This window comes from Nicotiana tabacum, chromosome 6 (assembly GCF_000715075.1).
Source record: "Nicotiana tabacum cultivar K326 chromosome 6, ASM71507v2, whole genome shotgun sequence".
NCBI classification, from domain to species: domain Eukaryota; kingdom Viridiplantae; phylum Streptophyta; class Magnoliopsida; order Solanales; family Solanaceae; genus Nicotiana; species Nicotiana tabacum.
In genome coordinates this window covers 170,535,652-170,558,538 of record NC_134085.1, presented here as the reverse complement: position 1 = coordinate 170,558,538, position 22,887 = coordinate 170,535,652, and the positions used below count along the sequence as shown (strand labels likewise).

The 22,887-nt window shown below is 39.1% G+C and overlaps 2 protein-coding genes across 2 annotated transcripts; both read right to left on the bottom strand.

Moving 5' to 3' along the window:
- Window positions 1–20,487: 20,487 nt before the first annotated feature.
- Window positions 20,488–21,006, bottom strand: LOC142182178 (protein FAR1-RELATED SEQUENCE 5-like). Its single transcript, XM_075256201.1, has one exon. The coding sequence runs from the start codon at window positions 21,004–21,006 to the stop codon at window positions 20,488–20,490; it is 519 nt and encodes a 172-aa protein (XP_075112302.1).
- A 3-nt stretch (window positions 21,007–21,009) lies between these two features.
- On the bottom strand, window positions 21,010–21,849 carry LOC107830225 (protein FAR1-RELATED SEQUENCE 5-like). The gene is made up of 2 exons (XM_016657723.2): window positions 21,258–21,849; window positions 21,010–21,119 (listed from the first exon to the last, which is right to left on the bottom strand). Exons 1-2 carry the CDS (start codon window positions 21,847–21,849, stop codon window positions 21,010–21,012), a joined length of 702 nt encoding a protein of 233 aa, XP_016513209.2.
- Window positions 21,850–22,887: the final 1,038 nt, after the last annotated feature.

Here is a 22,887-nt window from a genome sequence, read left to right as displayed (position 1 = left end):
TATATCATATAAAATATCCTCACTATTGGGTCCTCGGCTCCTCTCAGTCATTTAAAAATCATAGCCTCTCGGGCATAATGTACGGTCGGGGTCTCAGCCCTCATATCTCTTTCTATCTATGATTAACATTTCAAAAAAATTTGGTTCATATCATTCTTAAGCAATTGGAAACATGACTGAGGATATAAATTCTTTAACAAAATAAGTGAGGAAAACCAGTCAAAAATCCCCCAAGGGTTTTACAGGTCGGCACAAGGCCCCAAGCATGGCAACAAGCCCAATTCACAATAATAAAGTATATGTCTCAATCAACAATGTAGTAAAATATCATTCGGGATGGACCAATTCACAATCCCCATAGCATTGAACCTCACGCTCATCACACAACGTGTATCTCAACTTAGTATAGCACTACGTTGTGCAAATTCGATGTTTCAAACCCTCAGGACATCATTACTTACCTTAAACTGGCCAAAACTCTAGCTCGCTATGCCCTTGCCTCTCAAATTGGCCTCCACGCGCGTCGAATCTATCCAAAATTAGAACGTATAGGTCACAATATGCTAAGGGAACATAGCCCAAGCGAAAATATTCGAAAAACATCAAAAATCTCAAAATTAGCAAAACCCGAGCTCCGGTCCCACGTCTCGGAATCGAGTAAAATTTATATTTTCAGAATCCTCATATCCTCACGAGTCTAACCATACCAAAATTATCCAATTCCGATACCTTTTGGTCATCCAACTCATCATTTTACATTTTTGAAAGGTTTCATAATTTTCTTCCCAAATTTCATCCCAAATCACGAATTAAATGATGAATTCAGTGATAGATTCATGTATTCTAGTTAAATCTGAGTTAAAATCACTTACCTGGATGAATTTCTTGAAAAACCTTCGAAAAATCGCCAAAATCCGAGCTCTCTAGGTCAAAAAAACCCAAAACCTCGTATTTATAGGTACCCCCTCAGATTTCAGCTACCACGGGCCGCACCAAAATGACCGCGGTCCGCGCAGGCCAGTGCGGTCCGCGTAAACACAACCGCGGCCGCACAGGCCTTCCTCTGCAGTGACAGGCTTTAGTATTTTGGCCATAACTTTTGCTACAGATGTCCAAATTGTTTTTTTACCTTTCTGGAAACTAGACACGAAGGGCTACAACGTTTGTTTTTGAATCATCTCAAATTTCCTTGTAGATCAAAAGATATGAGCTTCCGAAGTTGGACCGACTAAACCATCCATTTTCTAAGTTTAGGAATGTCCGGACTCGCTCAAAACTCACCCGAAATACACCTGAGGCCCTCAAACCTCAACCCAAACATACCAACACCTCCCATAACATCATTAACACATTGTCGAGCTTTCGAATCACTCAAAACAACATCAAAACACCAAATCAACTTCGGATTCAAGCTTAAGAACTTAGAAATTTCAAATTCCACAAACAATGCCGAAACATATCAAATCAGGTCCGATTGATACCAAATTTTGCACACAAGTCATAAATGACATAACGAAGCTACTGCAACTCTCGGAATTTCATTCGGATCTTTATATCAAAATCTCACCTGTCAACCGGAAATCATCGAAATATCAATTTCGCCAATCCAAGCCTAAACCTTCCACGGACTTCCAAAATGCATTCCGATCACGCTCCTAAGTCCCAAATCACCTAACGGAGCTAACCAAATCATAAAAATTCCCATCCGAGATTAAATACACATAAGTCAAATTTTGGTCAAACCTTTCAAATTTAAGGCTTCAAACTGAGAACTGTTCTTCCAAATTCATTCCGATTACCCTTAAAACCAAAACCAACGATTTACATAAGGCATAATGTATACACGAGGCAATTCATGCCCGAAGACTGGCGATCAAAGTGCAAAAGTTCAAAGCGACCGGTCGGGTCGTTATACAAGGACATCAATACGGATTGGAACATTCTCTGCAGTGATATGTGATTTTGTTATCCTTTTCAGATCCGTAAATGTGTCTGGCATTTGATTTGTTATTCTCTGCAAATGGATAATCTTTTGTACCTCTTTTTCACAAATAGAGACACGTGGATCAAGATGAGATAATGATGGATTTTTCCACAATATTTACCGTTTGGTTTCACCAACTTCTCCCCCTAATTTTGGGAAAAGTGTCTCATCCAATCGATAGTCTGCAAATCGAGCAGTGAATAAATCCTTCGTTAATGTTTCAAGATAGCGAATAATGGAGGGCGATTCAAACCCAACATATATTCCTAACCTTCTTTGGGACCCATTTTGGTGTGATATGGCGGTGCTACAGGCACATATACTGTGCATCCAAAAATTCTTAAATGGGATATATTAGGTTCATGACCCAAAACTAATTGCAACGGGAAATATTTATGATAATTTGTTGGTCTGAGACGAACTAGCATTGCTGCATGCAAAATGGCATGACCCCAAACAGAAGTGGACAACCTCGTTTTCATGAGTAACGGTCTTGCTATCAATTGCAGACGTTTAATTAAAGACTCTACAAGACCATTTTGAGTGTGAACATGAGCTACAGGATGTTCCACTTTTATCCCAATTGATAAGCAATAATCGTTAAATGCTTGGGATGAAAACTCAGCAGCATTATCAAGTCTAATAGACTTAATTGGATTATAGGGAAATTGTGCCCATAATCAAATTATTTATGCCATTAATTTTGCAAACGTGAGGTTGCGAGATGACAAAAGGCATACATGGGACCATCTAGAAGATGCGTCTATTAAGACCATAAAATATCTAAACTACCCACTAGGTGGGTGAATAGATCCACAAATATCCCCTTGTATATGTTCCAAAAACACAAGGGACTCAATTCCAACCTTTGTTGGTGATGGTCTAATAATTAACTTGCCTTGATAACAAGAAGTGCAAGAAAATTCATTATTTAAAAGAATCTTTAAATTCTTTAATGAATGCCCATTTGAGTTTTCTATAATTCGTCTCATCATAATTGATCCAGGGTGTCCCAATCGATCATGTCAAAGTACAAAAGTATTGGAATCAGTAACCTTTTGGTTTACGGTAGAATGTGTCTCAATTGCACTAATTCTTGTCCAATGCAGGCCACAAGATAAAGATGGGAACTTCTCAATAACCCTCTTTTGACCAGAGACATTCTTGGTAATGATGAGATATTCAAGATTATTCTCATCTATTGTCTCAATATGATATCCATTTCGACGGATATCTTTAAAACTCAACAAGTTCCTCTTGGACTTGGAGGAGAACATTGCATTCTCTATGATAAGTATTGTTCCTTTAGGCATAGTTATAGTAGCTCTTCCAGAGCCTTCAATTAATTTACTACTGTCAGAAATTGTAGTAACATCTGCCTTACACATACTTAAATGAGAGAAATATTTCTTCTCTTTGAATATTGTATGTGTCGTAAATGAATCAACTAAACAAATATTTTTACAATTGAACTTTAATCCAAGTTTGCTTTGTGGGATATCCATATTTGCGTAATCTTCTTGAGACGGTAGAGTCTCGTGCTGATAACGTGTAATAAAACAATAAAAGTAGAAGAACAATATTGCAGAGAAAGAGAGAGAGGAAATTCTTATTGAATTTTGGGATGATTTACAATGGGGTAAGACCCCTCTATTTATAGGGGAAGAATTACTTAGCCACAAAGTAAAACTCTCAACAATTTAATAATTGAATGGATGAAACTGATAATAAATTTCAATTAAGCTTAATTCCATGAAAGTCAAAAGATATTAAAAAAGTTAGAAGTAAGACATATTGTCAAAAGTAGTCAACTAGCACTAAGAGTTTTAAAACATTCTTCATACTTTCTCCCTTTAAAATTAGTACCTTCTCCAATATAATCACATGAGATGAATTGCTATATATGTAACAACTTTACAAATTAGTTAGCAAAATTATTTAGTAAAATTATCCCCAACTTAGTAATGTTATCCCCAAAATTAGTATGTAATTTACCAACATATAAATTTAATTTAGCAATATATGACTCTAAATTACCAACATATAACTTTAACATATAACCCTAAATTACCAACATATAAATTTAACATATAACTCTAAATTACCAACATATAACTTTAATTTAACTACTAACAATAGTCATAGATTTACTTTAGCTAATACCAATCAATTTTTACCAACCAACCTAGGAGCAATTAAAAAAATTAGTGTATTTTTTTTTAAAAAAATAACAAAAGAGGGTGAGGGAAACTTACCTGGCAGTGGAGGGTCGTCGATGGACCTGCAACTGGGTGGCAGCGACGGCGACTCCTGCTAGTTGATGGTTGCGGCGGATTTGGGTGGGGAGAAGTTTGAGTGAGAGAGAAGAGAGAAGGAAGAAAAGAGGGGAAGGAAAAGAATGGGGTTGCTAGAAGTTTTTTTAAAAAAAACTTTCCGGCCGAATCGGTCGGAAATTTGGTCAAAGTAGTCAACTCTCGTTTTATTAAAAAATTCCGACCGAATCGGTCGCTACTTATTATTATTTATTTTATTTTTTTTAAATTGTTTCCGACCGAATTGGTCGCTAACAGTGATGCGAAATTTTCCGCCAAAATTTACGACGGATATAAACGGGATATTAGTCGTAACTATTATTAAAAATTAAAAATATATTTTTATGCATTTTCCGATCGATTCCGTCGGAAATTTCCGATTACTTTTTTCCGTCGAAATATTTCGGTCGGAAATGGGACGTTTTTTTAGTAGTGTAAGAAGGGTGCAGGTACACATGAAACAGACATTAATTGGCTGGATGGTTCAAGCAGATTTAATTGCTTCTTCACTTGACTAAAAAGCAGAAAAAGATGAATGTTATACCTATAATTTAATAATTCCGTTAAGAAGTCGTTTATTTAACTGTGCGATAGGAGTAATTAATAAAATAATTAATGATATTAGAAAACGGTTGGTGTGATATCCTTGAAATCATTTCCACTCTCACAAGAACGAATCTTGCGTGCATGACCACGCAAAATCCAAGTTTGTGGCTTTTATAGGAGTATATTTTATTCTTTTCTTGGTATTATTGCAGCCTGCATCAGAAAAGAAATGTCTCACTTTCATTAATTCATACAGAACAGACTATACTAGTCAAATGTCAATATGTCATGGACAGGCGGCAGTCATGCTGTTAATGAATGACTCATTTATTCAACCCACAAGGAACTTGGCTGGTCCTTTTTTTTTTCTTTTTCTTTTTTTTAAACGGTAATGTATGAGCCAACTCGTGCAAATCTAGACTATGTCACTTTCTTGCTATTCTCATAATCTCATGTATCGATGTAATTAATATATTCATTTAGACTAGGCAAATAAAAGGAATTAATTACATTTTGTCTCTATATATTGAGATTTAAACCTTGGTCTTTCAACGTTTTCACCAAGCTAATTTTTATTGATAGCTATGTAGGGAAATGATACGGAAAAATAACAATAATAATACTGCAATAATAAGCAGATACACGAATTAATTTGAGTCGTGTTGAGCACTGTCCTAAGAAACTATTTTAGCAATGTAAAATATTTCCCCAAGATATTTAGAGGATACATGAATTAACAAAATGTTAAAGTACAAACTCAGCTATTCCCTGGTCAATAATGAAATTAGAAGGAAAGAGAAGAAGGATTTCTTTTTGTCTTGCTATGATTGATGGCTATTTTGAAGGTCTGTTTGTAGCTTTTAGGTGAAGCTTAGAGCTTGAACACTTGTCTTCAATTTCTAATGCAAGAATGTCTTTTTCTTCTCCCTTCCTTTTCCTTAAATAGGTTTTAGCATTTTCTAGATTAAAGGTGCATCCCTCGTTTATGATGAAGCACATCAGTATCTACCAACACTCTAGTAAACTTAAAATAAAAAAGAATTAAGTGAGAGAGGCTCTCTCTCTATCGACAAATCTCTTGCATCTATCCTTTAATTTGTGTTGGATTTTCCTTGGATATGAAGCGAGAAATGAAAAACCTTTTCAAAATAGAGAAATGTCTGAGACTTCAAGAATTTCAAGTGAGGCTACAAACAAATCAACTAAATAGTCTAACCTCTATATGACTACTGCAGTGGACCAAAGCTGAGACAATACAACTCAATCGACCTCGTAGATATACATATTTTACACATAATTCAAATATAGTTTGCAATATTTTTATGTATATATATTGTGGTAGGAAGACTTAAAGGGTCCACCCTAAGATGGATAATGTTGTAGGATAAGACCTCTATAACTATTAAGCAGCAATGCAGCTTCTTGGCCTGAACATCCCTCACCACGAATTGGAAAACCCAAAAAAGAAAATTTGAGAAAAGTGGAATAAAGAAGAAAGAGATTATAGGAGAAGATGGGAGTAAAATATTATATTCTTAAATATATGTCGAACAAGTTGGTACATGTCTTATGATTGGTCCCTATCTAAATAAAGTTTTCCCATTATTATTGGTCTGAGATGTGAAAACAAACAAACAAGTACTCATTGTCCTATTTTTATATTACGACAATTTTTCAAATATCTTTTGTAAAATATTAAAAGAATATAATTGATAGTACTTACAACGTAGCTTCTACGTAAAATTTATTGTAATTAAGAAATGAAAATCAGTGTTCAATATCACCCCAAGCTTAAATGAACAGATCATCTGTGGAAAAAAGAAGAAAATGTCGTTGGATCATAGCATTTGATGGTCACTTATTTCTTCCACTGTCTTGGTCACGTTTCCTTATTTGACAGTGTGATGCATTATGTTGTATAGAAGAACTCGAAACTGTTACAAAAATGTGAATACTATCTCAAAAGGGAAAATTTTCATAGATTATAGACATCATTTTTCTTCGCTCTTTATAAAATTGTATCCTTTAATGAGCTAGTAAAGAAATTGGACGCCGACGACAAATGGAAACACAAGAAAATGTGAAAACGCCACCTTATTGGTCTCCAAATGTCACGACCCCAATCCAGGTCGCGATGGTGCTCAACACACTGCTAGGCAAGCCTGACCAATTAACAATCTCAACCCATTTCTTATATAGTTCATCATTAGCTAACACAGTTAAATTACCAAAACATCATATTAAAAGTCTGAAACCAGAGTTAAATAGGCGGAGTTTCAACTAATAATACTACTACTACATATCCCATATAGATCCAGTGTCACAAGTTTGAGCCTCTAATACTAGTTTATCACCCTAATACATATCAATCTAGGGAATGCGGATAAAACAAAAGGATAGAAAGGAGAGATCAGGACTGTGGAGGCCATGCAGCTACCTTGATGCTCCCGGATATGCGTTGCTCAACTGTAAATCCTCACTCAGCCTCAGATGCACCTGGATTTGTACGCAAGGTGCAGGGAGTAATGTGAGTACTCCAACCCAGTGAGTAATAAGCATAAATAATGACTGAGAATAAGAAATCACGGAGAAACACAGAGTAATCTATAATGCGGCATTTTAAACAAGTAATATGAAAGCAATAAACCAATGGAAACGAAATATGAAAATGCTACAACAAATAAGCAGTCAAGTGACAGACATAAAATGAAAATCAACACAAAGAACGGTACCCTATAGTACCCGCTGCGACGTGCAACTCGATCCATACATTTATCGTTGACGGCGCTCATTGGGGGTGTGTAAACTCCGGGAGGGGCCCCTTACGGCCCAAACGCAATATCAAGTCATCTCATGGCATCAAATCTAGGCCCTCGGCCTCATATCAATATCAGTATAACACTGTTGCGGCGCGCAACCCGATCCCATAGTTTCTCACATCTGGCCGTTGGCCATGCTCAGTCCAGAAAATCATATAAGCCCCTTGGGCATTAGTAAAACAGTAGTTCTCAACCTAAAACATCATTTAATATATCATTTTTGTTTCAAAACCGAGTAAAAAGTGGCTGAGTTGTAAAACAGTGGAAAAACGGTACGACTGAGTTCAAGTAGTAAGTCAAAACAGTGAGGAAATAGTGATAAAACTCCCTGGAGGGTTCAAATAGTTGGCACGAAGCCCAAGTATGGCAATCAGTCCAAAAAATAATGATAACAAATAAGCTTCAATCAAAATGCGCGGTAAAAGTATCACTCGGGACGGACCAAGTCACAATCCCCAATAGTACATGACCCCACTCTCATCATCAAGCGCGTGTCTCACCTCAATATAGTACTACGATGTGCAAATCCGGGGTTTCAAACCCTCAAGACATCATTTACATTCATTACTCACCTCGAACCGGCTAAATCTCTATCTCGCGATGCCTTTTCGCCTGGAATTGGCCTCCACGCGCGTCGAATCTATCCAAAATCAGAACGTATACATCACAATAGGCTAAGGGAACAAAGCCCAAGCGAAAACAATCGAATTACCACAAAATTCTAAAATTTGGTCAAACCCGACCCCCGGGCCCGCATCTCGGAATTTGACAAAATTCATAAAACTCGAATCCTTATACTCTCACGAGTTAACCATATGAAAATTATAAAATTCCAATACCATTTGGTCCTTCAAATCATCATTTTACATTTTTGAAAGATTTCACAATTTTCTTTCTAAATTCCATCTCAAATCACGAATTAAATGAAGAATTTAATGATAGATTCATTTACTCTAGCCAAATCTGAGTGAAAATCCAAAACCTTATATTTATAGAGTACCCCTCAGATCTCAGCCTTCATAATCTGCACAGAACTACCGCGGTCCGCGCAAAAGCACCGCGGTCCGCACAAAACCACCGCGCCCCCACAAAACCACCGCGCCCGCACTTCATTTTGTGCGGTCCTCACAACACATACCGCGGACACACTCCTTTTTATGTGGTCCGCGCGGGTGATTTCCGAGGCCTGCAACCCTTTTGGACCTGCTACAACTATGATTTTAGGCCTAAAACATCTCGGAACCTACCCAAAACTCCCGGAACTTCAAACCAATTGTACCAACACATCCCATGACATCGTTCAAACTTGTTCAAAACCTTGGGACGCTCACAACAACATCAAATCACCAATTTAACAGGGGATTCAAGCCTAAGAACTCCAAGAACTCTTAAATTATGCTTTCGATCAAAAAAGCTATCAAATCTCGTCCGAATGACCTAAAATTTTGCACGCACATCCTAAATGACACAACAAAGATACTGTCACTCTCGGAAAAGCTATGATTTTCGGCCTGCTACATCCCAAATGGACCTGCTACAGCTATGCTTTTCGGCCTAAAACATCTCGGAACCTACCCGAAACTCCCGGAACTTCAAACCAATTGTACCAACACATCCCATGACATCGTTCAAACTTGTTCAAAACCTCGGGACGCTCACAACAACATCAAATCACCAATTTAACAGGGGATTCAAGCCTAAGAACTCCAAGAACTCTTAAATTATGCTTTCGATCAAAAAATCTATCAAATCTCGTCCGAATGACCTACAATTTTGCACACACATCCCAAATGACACAACAAAGCTACTGTCACTCTTGGAACAGCTATGATTTTCGGCCTGTTACATCCTAAATGGACCTGCTACAGCTATGATTTTCGGCCTAAAACATCTCGGAACCTACCCAAAACTCCCGGAACTTCAAACCAATTGTACCAACACATCCCATGACATCGTTCAAACTTGTTCAAAACCTCGGGACGCTCACAACAATATCAAATCACCAATTTAACAGGGGATTCAAGCCTAAGAACTCTAAGAACTCTTAAATTATGCTTTCGATCAAAAAATCTATCAAATCTCGTCCGAATGACCTAAAATTTTGCACACATATCCCAAATGACACAACAAAGCTACTGTCACTCTCGAAATTCCATTCCGACCCCTATATTAAAATCTCGCCTATCAACCGGAACCGCCAAAATATCAACTTCGCCAATTTAAGCCTAAATCTTCTCTAAAACTCCAAAACCCATTCCGATTGCGCTCCTAAGTCACAAATCACCTCCCGAAGCTAACCGAACCATCAGAACTCACTTTCGAACCTTCTAACACATAAGTCAATATCTGGTTGACTTTTCCAACTTAAACCTTCTTAAAAGAGACTAAGTGTCTCATATCTTACCAAATCCTCTCCGAACTCGAACTAATCAACCCGATCACATAAACACGGATAACGAAGCGTAAAGAAGGTAAAATAGGGGAAAACGGAGCGGTAACTCATGAGACGACTGGCCGAGTTATCACATCCTCCCCAACTTAAACAAATGTTTGTCCTCGAACGAGTCAAGAAACATACTTGAAGCCTCAAACAAGGGAGGATATCTGCTCTGCATCTCCCTCTCGGTCTCCCAGGTAGCCTCCTCAACGGGCCAACCTCTCCACTGCACTTTCACTGAAGATATATCTTTTGACCTCAACTTTCGAACCTGACGACCCAAAATTGCTACTGGCTCCACATCATAGGTCAAATCATCATCCAACTGAACCGTGATGAAGTCCAAAATATGAGATGGATCCCCAATATACTTCCGGAGCATAGAAACATTAAATAGCGGATGCACGCTAGACAAGCTGGGTGGCAAAGCAAGCTCATAAGCCATCTCTCCAATCCTCCGAAGCACCTCAAAAGGCTCAATGATCCGCGGACTCAACTTCCCTTTCTTCCCAAACCTCATAACACCCTTCATGGGCGAAACCTTCAGCAAGACCTTCTCACTGACCATGTAGGACACATCTCGAACCTTCCGGTCCGCATAACTCTTCTGACGCGACTGCGTTGTACGAAGCCTCTCCTGAATCACCTTCACCTTCTCTAAGGCATCCTGAACCAAATTTGTCCCCAATAGTCTAGCCTCGCCGGGCTCGAACCAACCAACAGGAGATCTACACCGCCTCCCGTACAAAGCCTCATAAGGAGCCATCTGAATACTCGACTAGTAGCTGTTGTTGTAAGAAAACTCTGCAAGCAGTAGAAACTCATCCCATGAACCTCCAAAGTCAATAACACAAGCACGCAACATGTCCTCCAATATCTGAATCATACGCTCGAACTGTCCGTCCGTCTGAGGATGAAAGGATGTGCTCAACTCCACCTGAGTACCCAACTCTCGCTGAAAAAATTTCCAAAACTGGGAAGTAAACTGAGTACCTCTATCTGAGATGATGGAAATCGGAACACCTGCAACCGAACAATCTCCCGGATATAAATCCCTGCCAACCGCTCTGAAGAATAGGTAGTACACATAGGGATGAAGTGCACGGACTTGGTCAGTCGATCCACAATCACCCAAATAGCATCAAGCTACTTCAAAGTCCGAGGAAGTCCAACCACAAAGTCCATAGTGATCCTCTCCCACTTCCACTCGGGAATAACCATCTGCTGAAGCAAGCCACCCGGTCTCTGATGCTCATATTTTACCTGCTGACAGTTAAGACACCGAGCTACAAATCCTACAATATCTTTCTTTATTCTTCTCCAGCAATAGTGCTGCCTCAAATCCTAGTACATCTTCGCGGCACCCGGATGGATAGAATACCGCGAGCTATGGGTCTCCTCCAGAATCAACTCTCTAAGCCCATCCACATTGGGCACACAAATCCGGCCCTGCATCCTCAACACACTATCGTCACCAATGGTCACATCGCTGGCATCATGATGCTGAACCCTGTCCTTAAGGACAAGAAAATGCGGATCATCATACTGGCACTCTCTGATGCGATCATATAAGACCGAGAAACCACACATGCCAACACCGGACTGGACTCCAAAATATCCAACCTCATGAACCGATTGGCCAAGGCCTGAACATCAACTGCAAGAGGTCTCTCCCCAACTGGAATATATGCCAAACTCCCCATACTCACTACCTTTCGGCTCAACGCATCGGCCACTACATTGGCCTTTCCCGGATGATACAATATGGTGATATCATAATCCTTAAGCAACTCCAACCATCTTCGCTACCTCAAATTAAGATCCTTTTGCTTGAACAAATGCTGAAGACTGCGATGATCGGTAAATATCTCACAAGATACACCATACAAATAATGCCTCCAAATCTTCAATGCATGGACTATGGCAGCCAACTCCAAATCATGAACATGGTAGTTCTTCTCATGGGGCTTCAACTGACGAGAAACATAAGCAATAACTCTACCCTCCTGCATCAATACACAACCAATACTAACTCTCGAAGCATCACAATACACGGTATATGAACCTGAAACTGATGGCAAAACCAACACTAGAGCTGTGGTCAAAGCTGTCTTGAGCTTTTGAAAGCTCTCTTCATACTCGTCCGACCATATAAATGAAACACCCTTCTGAGTCAACTTGGTCAAGGGCGATGCGATAGATGAGAATCCCTGAACAAACCGACAATAATAGCCTGCCAACCCAAGAAAGCTATGAATCTCTGTGGCTGAAGACGGTCTAGGCCAACTCTGAACGCCTCTATCTTCTTTAGATCAACCTGAATACCCTCGTTGGACACCACATGTCCCAAGAAAGCCACTGAACTGAGCCAAAACTCACACTTGGAGAATTTTGCATAAAGCTTCTCCTACCTCAATCTCTGCAACACAACTCTCAAATGCTTCGCGTGCTCCTCCTGACTACGCGAGTACACCAGAATATCATCAATGAATACAATGACGAACGAATCCAGATAAGGACAGAACACGCTGTTCATCAAATGCATGAACGTTGTTGGGGCATTGGTCAGCCCGAAAGACATAACAAAGAACTTATAATGACCATATCTGGTCCTGAAAGCAGTCTTAAGAATATCTGTATCCCTGATCTTCAACTGGTGATAGCCCGAATAGAGATCAATTTTGGAGAACACCCTCGCTCCCTGAAGCTGGTCAAATAAATCATCAATGCGAGGCAAAGGATACTTGTTCTTAATTGTTACTTTGTTCAATTGCCTATAATTAATGCACATTCTCATCGTGTCATCCTTCTTCTTCACAAACAAAACCGGTGCACCCAAGGGGACACACTAGGCCAAATGAACCCCTTATCTAGGAGTTCCTGAAGCTGTTCTTTCAATTCCTTCAACTCTGCTGGTGCCATACGATATGGCGGAATAGAAATGGGCTGAGTGCCCGGCACCAGGTCAATACCAAAATCAATATCCCTGTCCGGTGGCATGCCCGTCAGGTCTGCAGGAAACACATCGGGAAAATCCCTCACAACTAGGACAGAATCGATACTAGGAGTCTCAGCTCCAACATTCCTCACAAACGCTAGATATGAACGACAACCTTTACCAACCATACGTTGGACCTTCAAGAAAGGGATCACTCTACTAGGAACATAATCTATTACACCCACGCCACTCGATCCGCGGTACACCCGGCATAGCCAAGGTGACTATCTTAGCATGACAGTCTAGAATAGCACGACACGGAGATAGCCAATCCATGCCCAAAATGACATCAAAATCCACCATGCTCAATAGCAATAGATCTACTCGGGTCTCCAGACCCCCAATAGTCACCACACATGATCGGTACACACAGTCTACAACAACAGTATCGCCCACTGGGGTAGATACATGAACAGGTAAAGCAAGAAACTCACGGGGCGTACCCAAATAACGAGCAAAGTATGATGACACATAAGAAAAGGTGGAACCGAGATCAAATAATATAGAGGCATCTCTGTGGCAGACTAAAACAATACCTGTAATGACAACATCTGAAAAAATAGCATCTGGCCTGCCTGGAATAACATAGAAACGAGCCTGGCCACCACCTGATTGACCTCCCCCTCTGGGGAGACCCCTGGCTGCCTGACGTCCACTCCTAGCTGGCTGGGCGGGTGGTGAAGTAACTAGAGCAGAAGTCGAGGGCTGACCCCTCTGCTGAAACTGACCATCATGAAGTCGAGGGCACTACCTCCTCATATGTCCAAACTCTCCGCACTCATAACAACTACCCGGTGCTGGAGATGGGGACTGAAGGGAACCCCTCGCACCAGAGTGACTAGCAGATGCACTCGGCGTAGAAGAACCTTGAGCTGATGGGGCATGAGATGAAATCTGAGCTGGGAGGGAGCTGAATGAAGTATGGCCCTGCTGGGACCCCTGATGACCACGACCTGAAGATGCCCCACGATACTCAGGACGGGCCTACTGAGCAGTCCTGAAAGAATAACCTCTACCATGCTGGGACTGGCCCCTCGACGGAGCTCCACTATAACTGCGCGATCCTCGAGGCCTCTTGGTCTCTCTTTCCTCTCACTCCCTATAGCGAACCGTCTCAATCTCACGAGCGATATCAACCACCTCCTCGAACGTAGCACCCAATAGTTTCTCTTTAGTCATCAAAATATGGAGATGGTAGTTAAGGCCATTCACAAATCTCCTGATCCTCTCACGATCTGTCAGAATCATCCAAATGGCATGACGAGCCAACTCAGAAAATCTCATCTCATACTGGGTCACGGTCATACCCCCTGCATCAACCACTCAAATTGCCTACGCAGCTCCTCTCTGCGGGACTGCGGTACATACTTCTCTAAGAAGAGAGCGGAGAACTGCTGCCAAGAAAGGGGTACTGCACCAACAGGCCTATGCCTCTCAAAATCCTCCCACCAAGTAAAGGTATCCCCCGAGAACTGAAAGGCGGTAAATGCTACACCACTAGACTCAAGGATCCCTACTATACGGAGCATCCGCTGACACTTGTCAAGAAAACCCTGGGCATCCTCGCCCTCAGTACCACTGAATGACGGAGGCTGGAGTCTACCAAACCTCTCAAGATAACGCTACTCATCATCCGGCATAACCGGTACCATGAACTCCTGAACTGGTGCAATCGGCTGAGCTGGAGATGCCCCCGACATATGTAGTCCCTGTACTACCTGCTCAGGTGTGCGAGCAACGGGGGTCTGATTGCCTCCCCCGGCCTGTGAAGTAGCTGCTGCGAAAGTGGCTGAAACTGCCTGAGACAGGCCAGTGCAAACTGATAAGATCTGTGCCAAGGCCTCCTAAAGACCCGGAATCACGATGGGCACAGCTGGTGCCTAAACTGGTGCTGTTGGAGACTGATCTGGAGCTGGGGTAGCTGGGGGATCAATAGGTGCTGCCCTCGCTGCTCTGCCTCTGCCACGTCCACGACCGCGTCCCCGACCTCTGGTGGCCTCAGTGGGTGGCACTGGTGGTCGTCCACCTCGTCTGGTAGCTCGCGTCCTCACCATCTATGAGAGAATGGAATAACAAAAGTTTTTTTCTCGAATCAACAAAGTCGCACGATAAGAGTTTCAAGAATATGAAGTTTTTCCTAAAGGTTCTGCAGCCTCTCGAGGATAAATACGGACATCTCCGTACCGATCCGTGAGAGTCTACTAAACCGGCTCATGACTTGCGAGACCTATGTAACCTAGGCTCCAATACCAACTTGTCACGACCCCAACCCCGGTCGTGATGGCGCCCAACACACTGCTAGGTAAGTCTGACCAATTAACAACCTCAACCCATTTTTTATATACTTCATCATTAACTAACACAGTTCAATTACCAAAACACCATATTAAAAGTTTGAAACCAGAGTTAAATAGGCGGAGTTTCAAATGATAAAACTACTACTACATAGCCCATATAGATCCGGTGTCACAAGTCTGAGCCTCTAATACCAGTTTATCACCCTAATACATATCAATCTAGGGAATGCAGATAAAACAAAAGGATAGAAAAGACAGATCAGGGTTGTCGACTCCATGCAGCTACCTCGATGCTCCCGAATATGCGTTGCTCAACTAAAAATCCTCACTCAACCTCAGATGCACCTGGATCTGCACGCATGGTGCATGGAGTAATGTGAGTACTCCGACCCAGTGAGTAGTAAGCATAAATAATGACTGAGAATAAGAAATCATGGAGAAACACAGAGTAATCTATAATGCGGCATTTTAAACAAGTAATATGAAAGGAATAAACCAATGGAAACGAAATATGGAAATGCTACAACAAATAAGCATTTAAGTGACAGACATATAAAGAAAATCAACATATAGAACGGTACCCTATAGTACCCGCTGCAGCGTGAAGCCCGATCTATACATTTATTATCGATGGCGCTCACTGGGGGTGTGCAGACTCTGGGAGGGGCCCCTTACGGCCCAAGCGCAATATCAAGCCATCTCGTGGCATCAAATCTAGGCTCTCGGCCTTATATCAATATCAGTATAAAACTGCTGCGGCGCGCAGCCCGATCCCATAGTATCCTCACATCTGGCCCTTGGTCGTGCTCAGTCCAGAAAATTATATAAGCCCCTCGGGCATTAGTAAAATGGTAGTTCTCAGGCCAAAACATCATTTAATATATCATTTTTGTTTCAAAATCGAGTAAAAAGTGGCTGAGTTATAAAATAGTGGAAAAACGGTACGACTGAGTTCAAGTAGTAAGTCAAAACAGTGAGGAAATAGTGATAAAATCCCCGGAGGGTTCAAATAGTTGGCACGAAGCCCAAGTATGGCAATCAGTCCAAAAAATGATGATAACAAATAAGCTTCAATCAAAATGCGCGGTAAAAGCATCACTCGGGACGGACCAAGTCACAATCCCCAATAGTACACGACCCCACTCTCATCATCAAGCGCGTGTCTCACCTCAATATAGCACTACGATGTGCAAATCTGGGGTTTCAAACCCTCAAGACATCATTTACATTCATTACTCACCTCGAACCGGCTAAATCTCTATCTCGCGACGCCTTTTCGCCTGAAATTGGCCTCCACGCGCGTCGAATCTATCCAAAATCAGAACGTATACATCACAATAGGATAAGGGAACAAAGCCCAAGCGAAAACAATCGAATTACCACAAAATTCTAAAATTTGGTCAAACCCGACCCCCGGGCCCGCATCTCAGAATTTGACAAAATTCATAAAACTCGAATCCTTATACTCTCGCGAGTCTAACCATATGAAAATGATCCAATTCCGATACCATTTGGTCCTTCAAATCATCATTTTACATTTTTGAAAGACTTCACAAATTTCTTTCCAAATTCCATCTCAAATCACGAATTAAATGATGAATTCAATGATAGATTCATGTACTCTAGCCAAATCTAAGTTAGAATCACTTACCCCAATGAATTTCTTAAAAAACCTTCGAAAAATCGCCAAAATTCGAGCTCTGTAGGTCAAAATATCAAATAAAACCCAAAACCTCGTATTTATAGAGTACCCCTCAAATATCAGCCTCCGCGGTCCGCACAGAACCACCGCGGTCCGCGCTAAAGCACTGCGGTCCGCACAAAACCACCGCGGCCGCACTTCATTTTGTGCGGTCCGCACAGCAGATACCGCAGCCGCACTCCTTTTTGTGCGGTCCGCCCGGGGGAGTTCTGAGGCTTGCAACCCTTCTCGACCTGCTACAGCTATGATTTTCGGCCTAAAACATCTCGGAACCTACCCGAAACTTCAAACCAATTGTACCAACACATCCCATGACATCGTTCAAACTTGTTCAAAACCTCGGGACGCTCACAACAACATCAAATCACCAATTTAACAGGGGATTCAAGCCTAAGAACTCCAAGAATTCTTAAATTATGTTTTCGATCAAAAAGTCTATCAAATCTCGTCTGAATGACCTAAAACTTTTGCACACACATCCCAAATGACACAACGAAGCTACTGTCACTCTCGGAATTCCATTCCGACCCCTATATCAAAATCTCGCCTATCAACCGGAACCGCCAAAATATCAACTTCGCCAATTTAAGCCTAAATCTTCTCTACAACTCCAAAACCCATTTCGATCGCGCTCCTAAGTCACAAATCACCTCCCGAAGCTAACCGAACCATCAGAACTCACTTCCGAACCTTCTAACACATAAGTCAACATCCGGTTGACTTTTCTAACTTAAGCCTTCTTAAAAGAGACTAAGTGTCTCATTTCTTACCAAATCCTCTCCGAACTCAAACTAATAACCAGATCACATAAAACACGGATAACGAAGTGTAAAGAAGCTAAAATAGGGGAAAACAGAGCGGTAACTCATGAGACGATTGGTCGGGTCGTCACACCAAACACAACGAAGTAAATAACTACTACTCCTTTCATTTCAATTTATGTGAACCCATTTGATTTAGCACGGAATTTAAGAAAAGAGAGAATACTTTTGAGCTTGTGGTGTAAAATGAGGCATATATATTTTGTGTGGTTATAAATCATTGCATAAAGGTAATTGTTTCCAAATAAAGAAATAGGTCATTCTTTTTGGCACAAACCAAAAAAGAAATAAGTTCACAAGTTGAAACGGAGTTAGTACTATATAATATGGTCAAAGATTTTCAAGTTAGTTATATAGACCGCTCGTATTAATTTTTTTACACCATATCATATCGCATTTACGTGTTATAGCAGGTAAATCATTTATGTATAGGTAAAGCAATATATACCAGGAGATCCTCTATATATATGTTAGTGATTATTGTAGATTAACATAATGAGTATGTATACAAAAGGAAGGAAGAGTCGGTGGAATGGTAGGATTTGTACGTGTTTCTAGAATTTGATAACAGTACATGAAAGGAATATGATGGATAGCTATGGGTTAATCCAGTCAAGTATTATTAGCTCAAGTAATATTCAATAGCCATGTAGATTCATGTCATGTGGACCATAAAATGATTAATGGTTGAGATCTATTTAACTTTTATACTAATTAAAAAAAAACTAAAATGGTAGAAGTTTGCCTAACTCCACCGTTAAAAATTAACCCAAGGTTATATTCTCACTTTTTTCCCCTTTTAATACATCAAAATATGCCTTTTACTTTTAGCAAAATAAGATAGTATTCAACTTTAACTTAATCCTAGTTCATAAAATATTTGAAAGATTGCAAAAGTTCCAAATGAGCGTAGGTAACATTGACTTGTATTGATGCTACTGAATGTTTACGAAACTGTATGTGGAAAAATAAGATAAAGTTCCTCTATACGTCCAATCAAATTTACTATAAGCAATACTTCACTTAATTTCATTTCTAAAATATCCAGTATATCAAATATTCGAAAAAATCAATATGAAATAAAAACTGGCATAGATCATAATGTATTGTTATCTTGGAACTTTTGTGATCCCCGACTCTCGAAAAGGTTTGCCTGCAAGACGTAAACAATTTTGAAATATTAATAGCTAATTTTTACATTAAAAAAAAAAATAAAAACATCATCTAATAGGTACCTGATCATGAAAAAATAAATAAGACTTTTGTACATGTGCAAAAGTATCAAGACTAAAAGGTTCCTGCACAAATATAAATAATGAAGTTAATTGAAAGCAAATCATAAGTTTTACTTCGATTAAATAAATTGTTATATTACCGTTAGCATTTGAGTAAAGTTAGGGTATGGCAACGAAAGAGAAAACTCTGAACTGTGGGATAAGCTAGCACAAGTTATAGTCTGAGAGGTACTTAAATCAGAATTCTCATAAATATTTCCCTTTGATATTGGATTCTACCAATTAATAAAAACATTAGTGTAATAAATTAAATATTATAAGAAATGATACATATGAGCTACTCTAATAGTTGAAAAATAAAATGTGATATACCTGAATGAAATATTTGTCATTATCAGATAGAGCTCTATCATCGACTCTTGGTCCATCCTGTTTAGCGGAACTTGACTTGTTTCCTCGAGCTTTCTTGCAATTTGCGTTCACCTCGAGGGAAGGTTTGATCCTCTTTTTATGGCGTTTTCCATCTTTCTTTTTTAAATTTTTGGCTCGTGTGAGGATAATTATGTTATTATTTTCTTCTGGTAAATCTCTTGTTGAACCACTAGTACAAAAAGATGGAGTTGATACCTCTGCGATTTGCTTCAATTTTGAACTTAGCTCATTTGCACATGCTACTACTACCTTATAGCCGTCATCTGTTTTAGAAGTTTTTGCTACCATTCTAACAAATATAGGACAAAGAACTCTATAACGATTCATAGTAATCAACTTTGGATCCTTGATCTCTATTTCTTGCTCATCAACTTCTTTAATATTTACGCCTTTTGCATTTTTTGTCCATCTATCCAAAATATGCTCAGTCGGAATTCTACTAACTCCTTTTACTACATCGAGAACTCTTATTGCATCGCAACAAAGTATACCCATGGACTCAAACTTCAAGCAAGTATAAGATATATGGCCTACCTCTGTCACCGTAACAATATATTCTCGAGTATGCCCATGTTTACTAACATTGTAAATGGTGGACAAAATGTTCTTCCCACATCCAATATTCACTTTGATTGATAAGGATTTCATATATTCATCTTGAAATTTTGCAAAAATATTTGAGGTGTAGACCTCTCTAGCATGAATCAAAATAGGAACTTGTGCTTTTAATACTAGAATATGTTGTGATGCATCACAAGTATCTTGCAGCTCATTATATCGCTTATCCTCAATTGCTCGATCATAATACTTAAAAAATTGTACTAAATTGTAATCAGACTGCAAGTAATCCTTTAAATCACCATTCAAACTCTCACTCAATTGTGTGTTGTTCATACCACCCGATTTATTTTCCATATGCTGCAAATAATTTTTCCCTTAATGTATATATTCCTTGCAACCATTCATTTTCATGAAGGTTATATTCATCAAGAATTGTATTCCAAGAATCTATAAATTCTACTTCATCTTCATACTCATAAATGCATTTTCGAAAATCACCACGGAATGAAGCGTACCTTTTATAAATTTGTTTGAGATGTTTAGCTGCATTTTGCTCCATGTGCCAGACACATAACCTGTGATAAACTTCAGGCATGACAAGTGAGATGGCCTTACTTATTGCAGCATCTTGATCTGTAAAAATTATTTTTGGATTTTTTTCAGACATCGCTCCAAGAAACGTTTCAAACAACCACTGAAAGAAATCTGCAGTCTCATCATACATTAAAGCGCCTTCGAAAACAACCATTTTTCTATGGTTGTTCAATCCAACGAAACTTGCCAAAGGTTTGTGCTCTCTATTCGTCTGGTAAGTGGTATCGAATGAGAGCACATGTCCAAAAGTATCATAGTCTATTATCATCTTTTAATCGGTCCAAAATATATTTGTGATCATATCATCAACATCCAATTGCACCGCAAAAAATAAAGATGGATCTTCAATTCTTTTCTTCTCAAAATACTTTAACAGTACTCCTGGACGAAATAAGAAAAAAAAGGTTACATTATACTTTATACTTTAGTGGGCCATATTAGAAAATTATATTAAGAAGTCTAATAGAAATAAGAAATGATAATATATTTCTTATAGACATAGTATGTTAGTTTATTTACCTGTTTCTCCTCGTCTCATAGCCTTTTGTCGTTTTGTTCGAAGGTAGTTCTTCTGATTTAATTTGGTATAACCCAAATTTACTCGACCTCCATCTTGAAGACTCATAAAATCAAATGTTGTTTTAGAAAATAATCCAGCATCCTCTGCTAAATCTATTTCATGAGCCTGGACTTCGTTTATCCTTCGGTGAGATGGCAACATATGAACCATTGTTGGTGAAACAAGTGCATGATTATGTTCCAATTTAACTTTAGTAATATGGTACTTTCCCATTGAGTGGCGGGTAACAATAATATGAGCTTGATATCCTGTTCGCGTTTCTCTTCGTAATTTTTTAACTTGATCTTTTCGTTTATCATCTCTACGAAAACCTTCCTTGAAACATGTAATCTTCCGTGATGTTACATAACCCAATTCTTTATTTGTATTGATGTATTCTTTGCGAACACTAAAACCAACTCTTCTTGCATACTCATTATAATAATTAAGTGCATCCTTGTCACTATCAAACTCAAGGCCAAGTTTCGGTTCATAATCTACTGTACCTTGAGAATTACTTTGTAAAACTTCTTCAGGAGAATTTTCGCACATTCTTTTCCGAAATTCTCAACTCTATTAAAAAAAATCAAACTTAAAACATTATGGAGTTCTGAATAATAATTCAAACGTAAAAAGGTACAAACTTATTAATACCATCATAAATTAAATAATCATAATGGAACTTTCTTTTATTTGCAGCTTGTCAGATGAGGCATATGGATGAAAACAATCAAAAATATACGAACTAATCAAACTTAAAATAAAAAAACACAATTAAATTTAACAAGACCAAACAATAACTAATATTATAAGAAAAGGTAGAGAATAAAACCTTGTATTTCAAGAGATTCACTGTTTGTTGTTGACGATAGCAACAATGAAACTTTTGGGTTTCTTAGGAAAAGAAATAAGATCAGATACTTGTAAAAGATGAATACATATCTTTTAATGATATGTATAATCTTTCCAAAGGTGAAAAGGTTCTTTTGGCGGGTAAATAAATCGGGTAGATGATTCTCGCTATCTTTAATTGCCTTTCTTGATAAAATTCAGTTGAATACTATTTTATTTTGCTAAAGGTAAAAGACATATTTTGATGTATTAAAAGGGGGGGGGGAGGGGAAAGTGAGAATGTAACCTTGGGTTAATTCTTAACGGTGGAGTTAGGCAATCTACATGGCTATTGAATATTACTTGAGCTAATAATACTTGACTGGATCTTTTTCCGGACAGAATATGTTGATGGGTTGTTTTATCAAATCAATCTATGTTAGCTTATTTTTTCCAAATTTCATTTAGGTGATACAGTGCAGCATTACGGCCTATTAATTGTTAGAAAATGATAATAAACAAAATTGGCTTTGAGGCGTGAAAATCGACTGTCCTTAAAGAGTTATCGCCTGTATACTAATTTAGGGAAAATACAAAACGATTCTCTTCAGGATACAACAAAGCCTGCAGTAATACTTGTGATTTTCTATATCCACTTCGTTGGAATTCTTGTGTATTTATAGGCAACCAACAGACCCTTTCAGAAAGGATGTTTTGTTTCACAAACAGACACGACTATTTATTGGAATTTTGAATTTA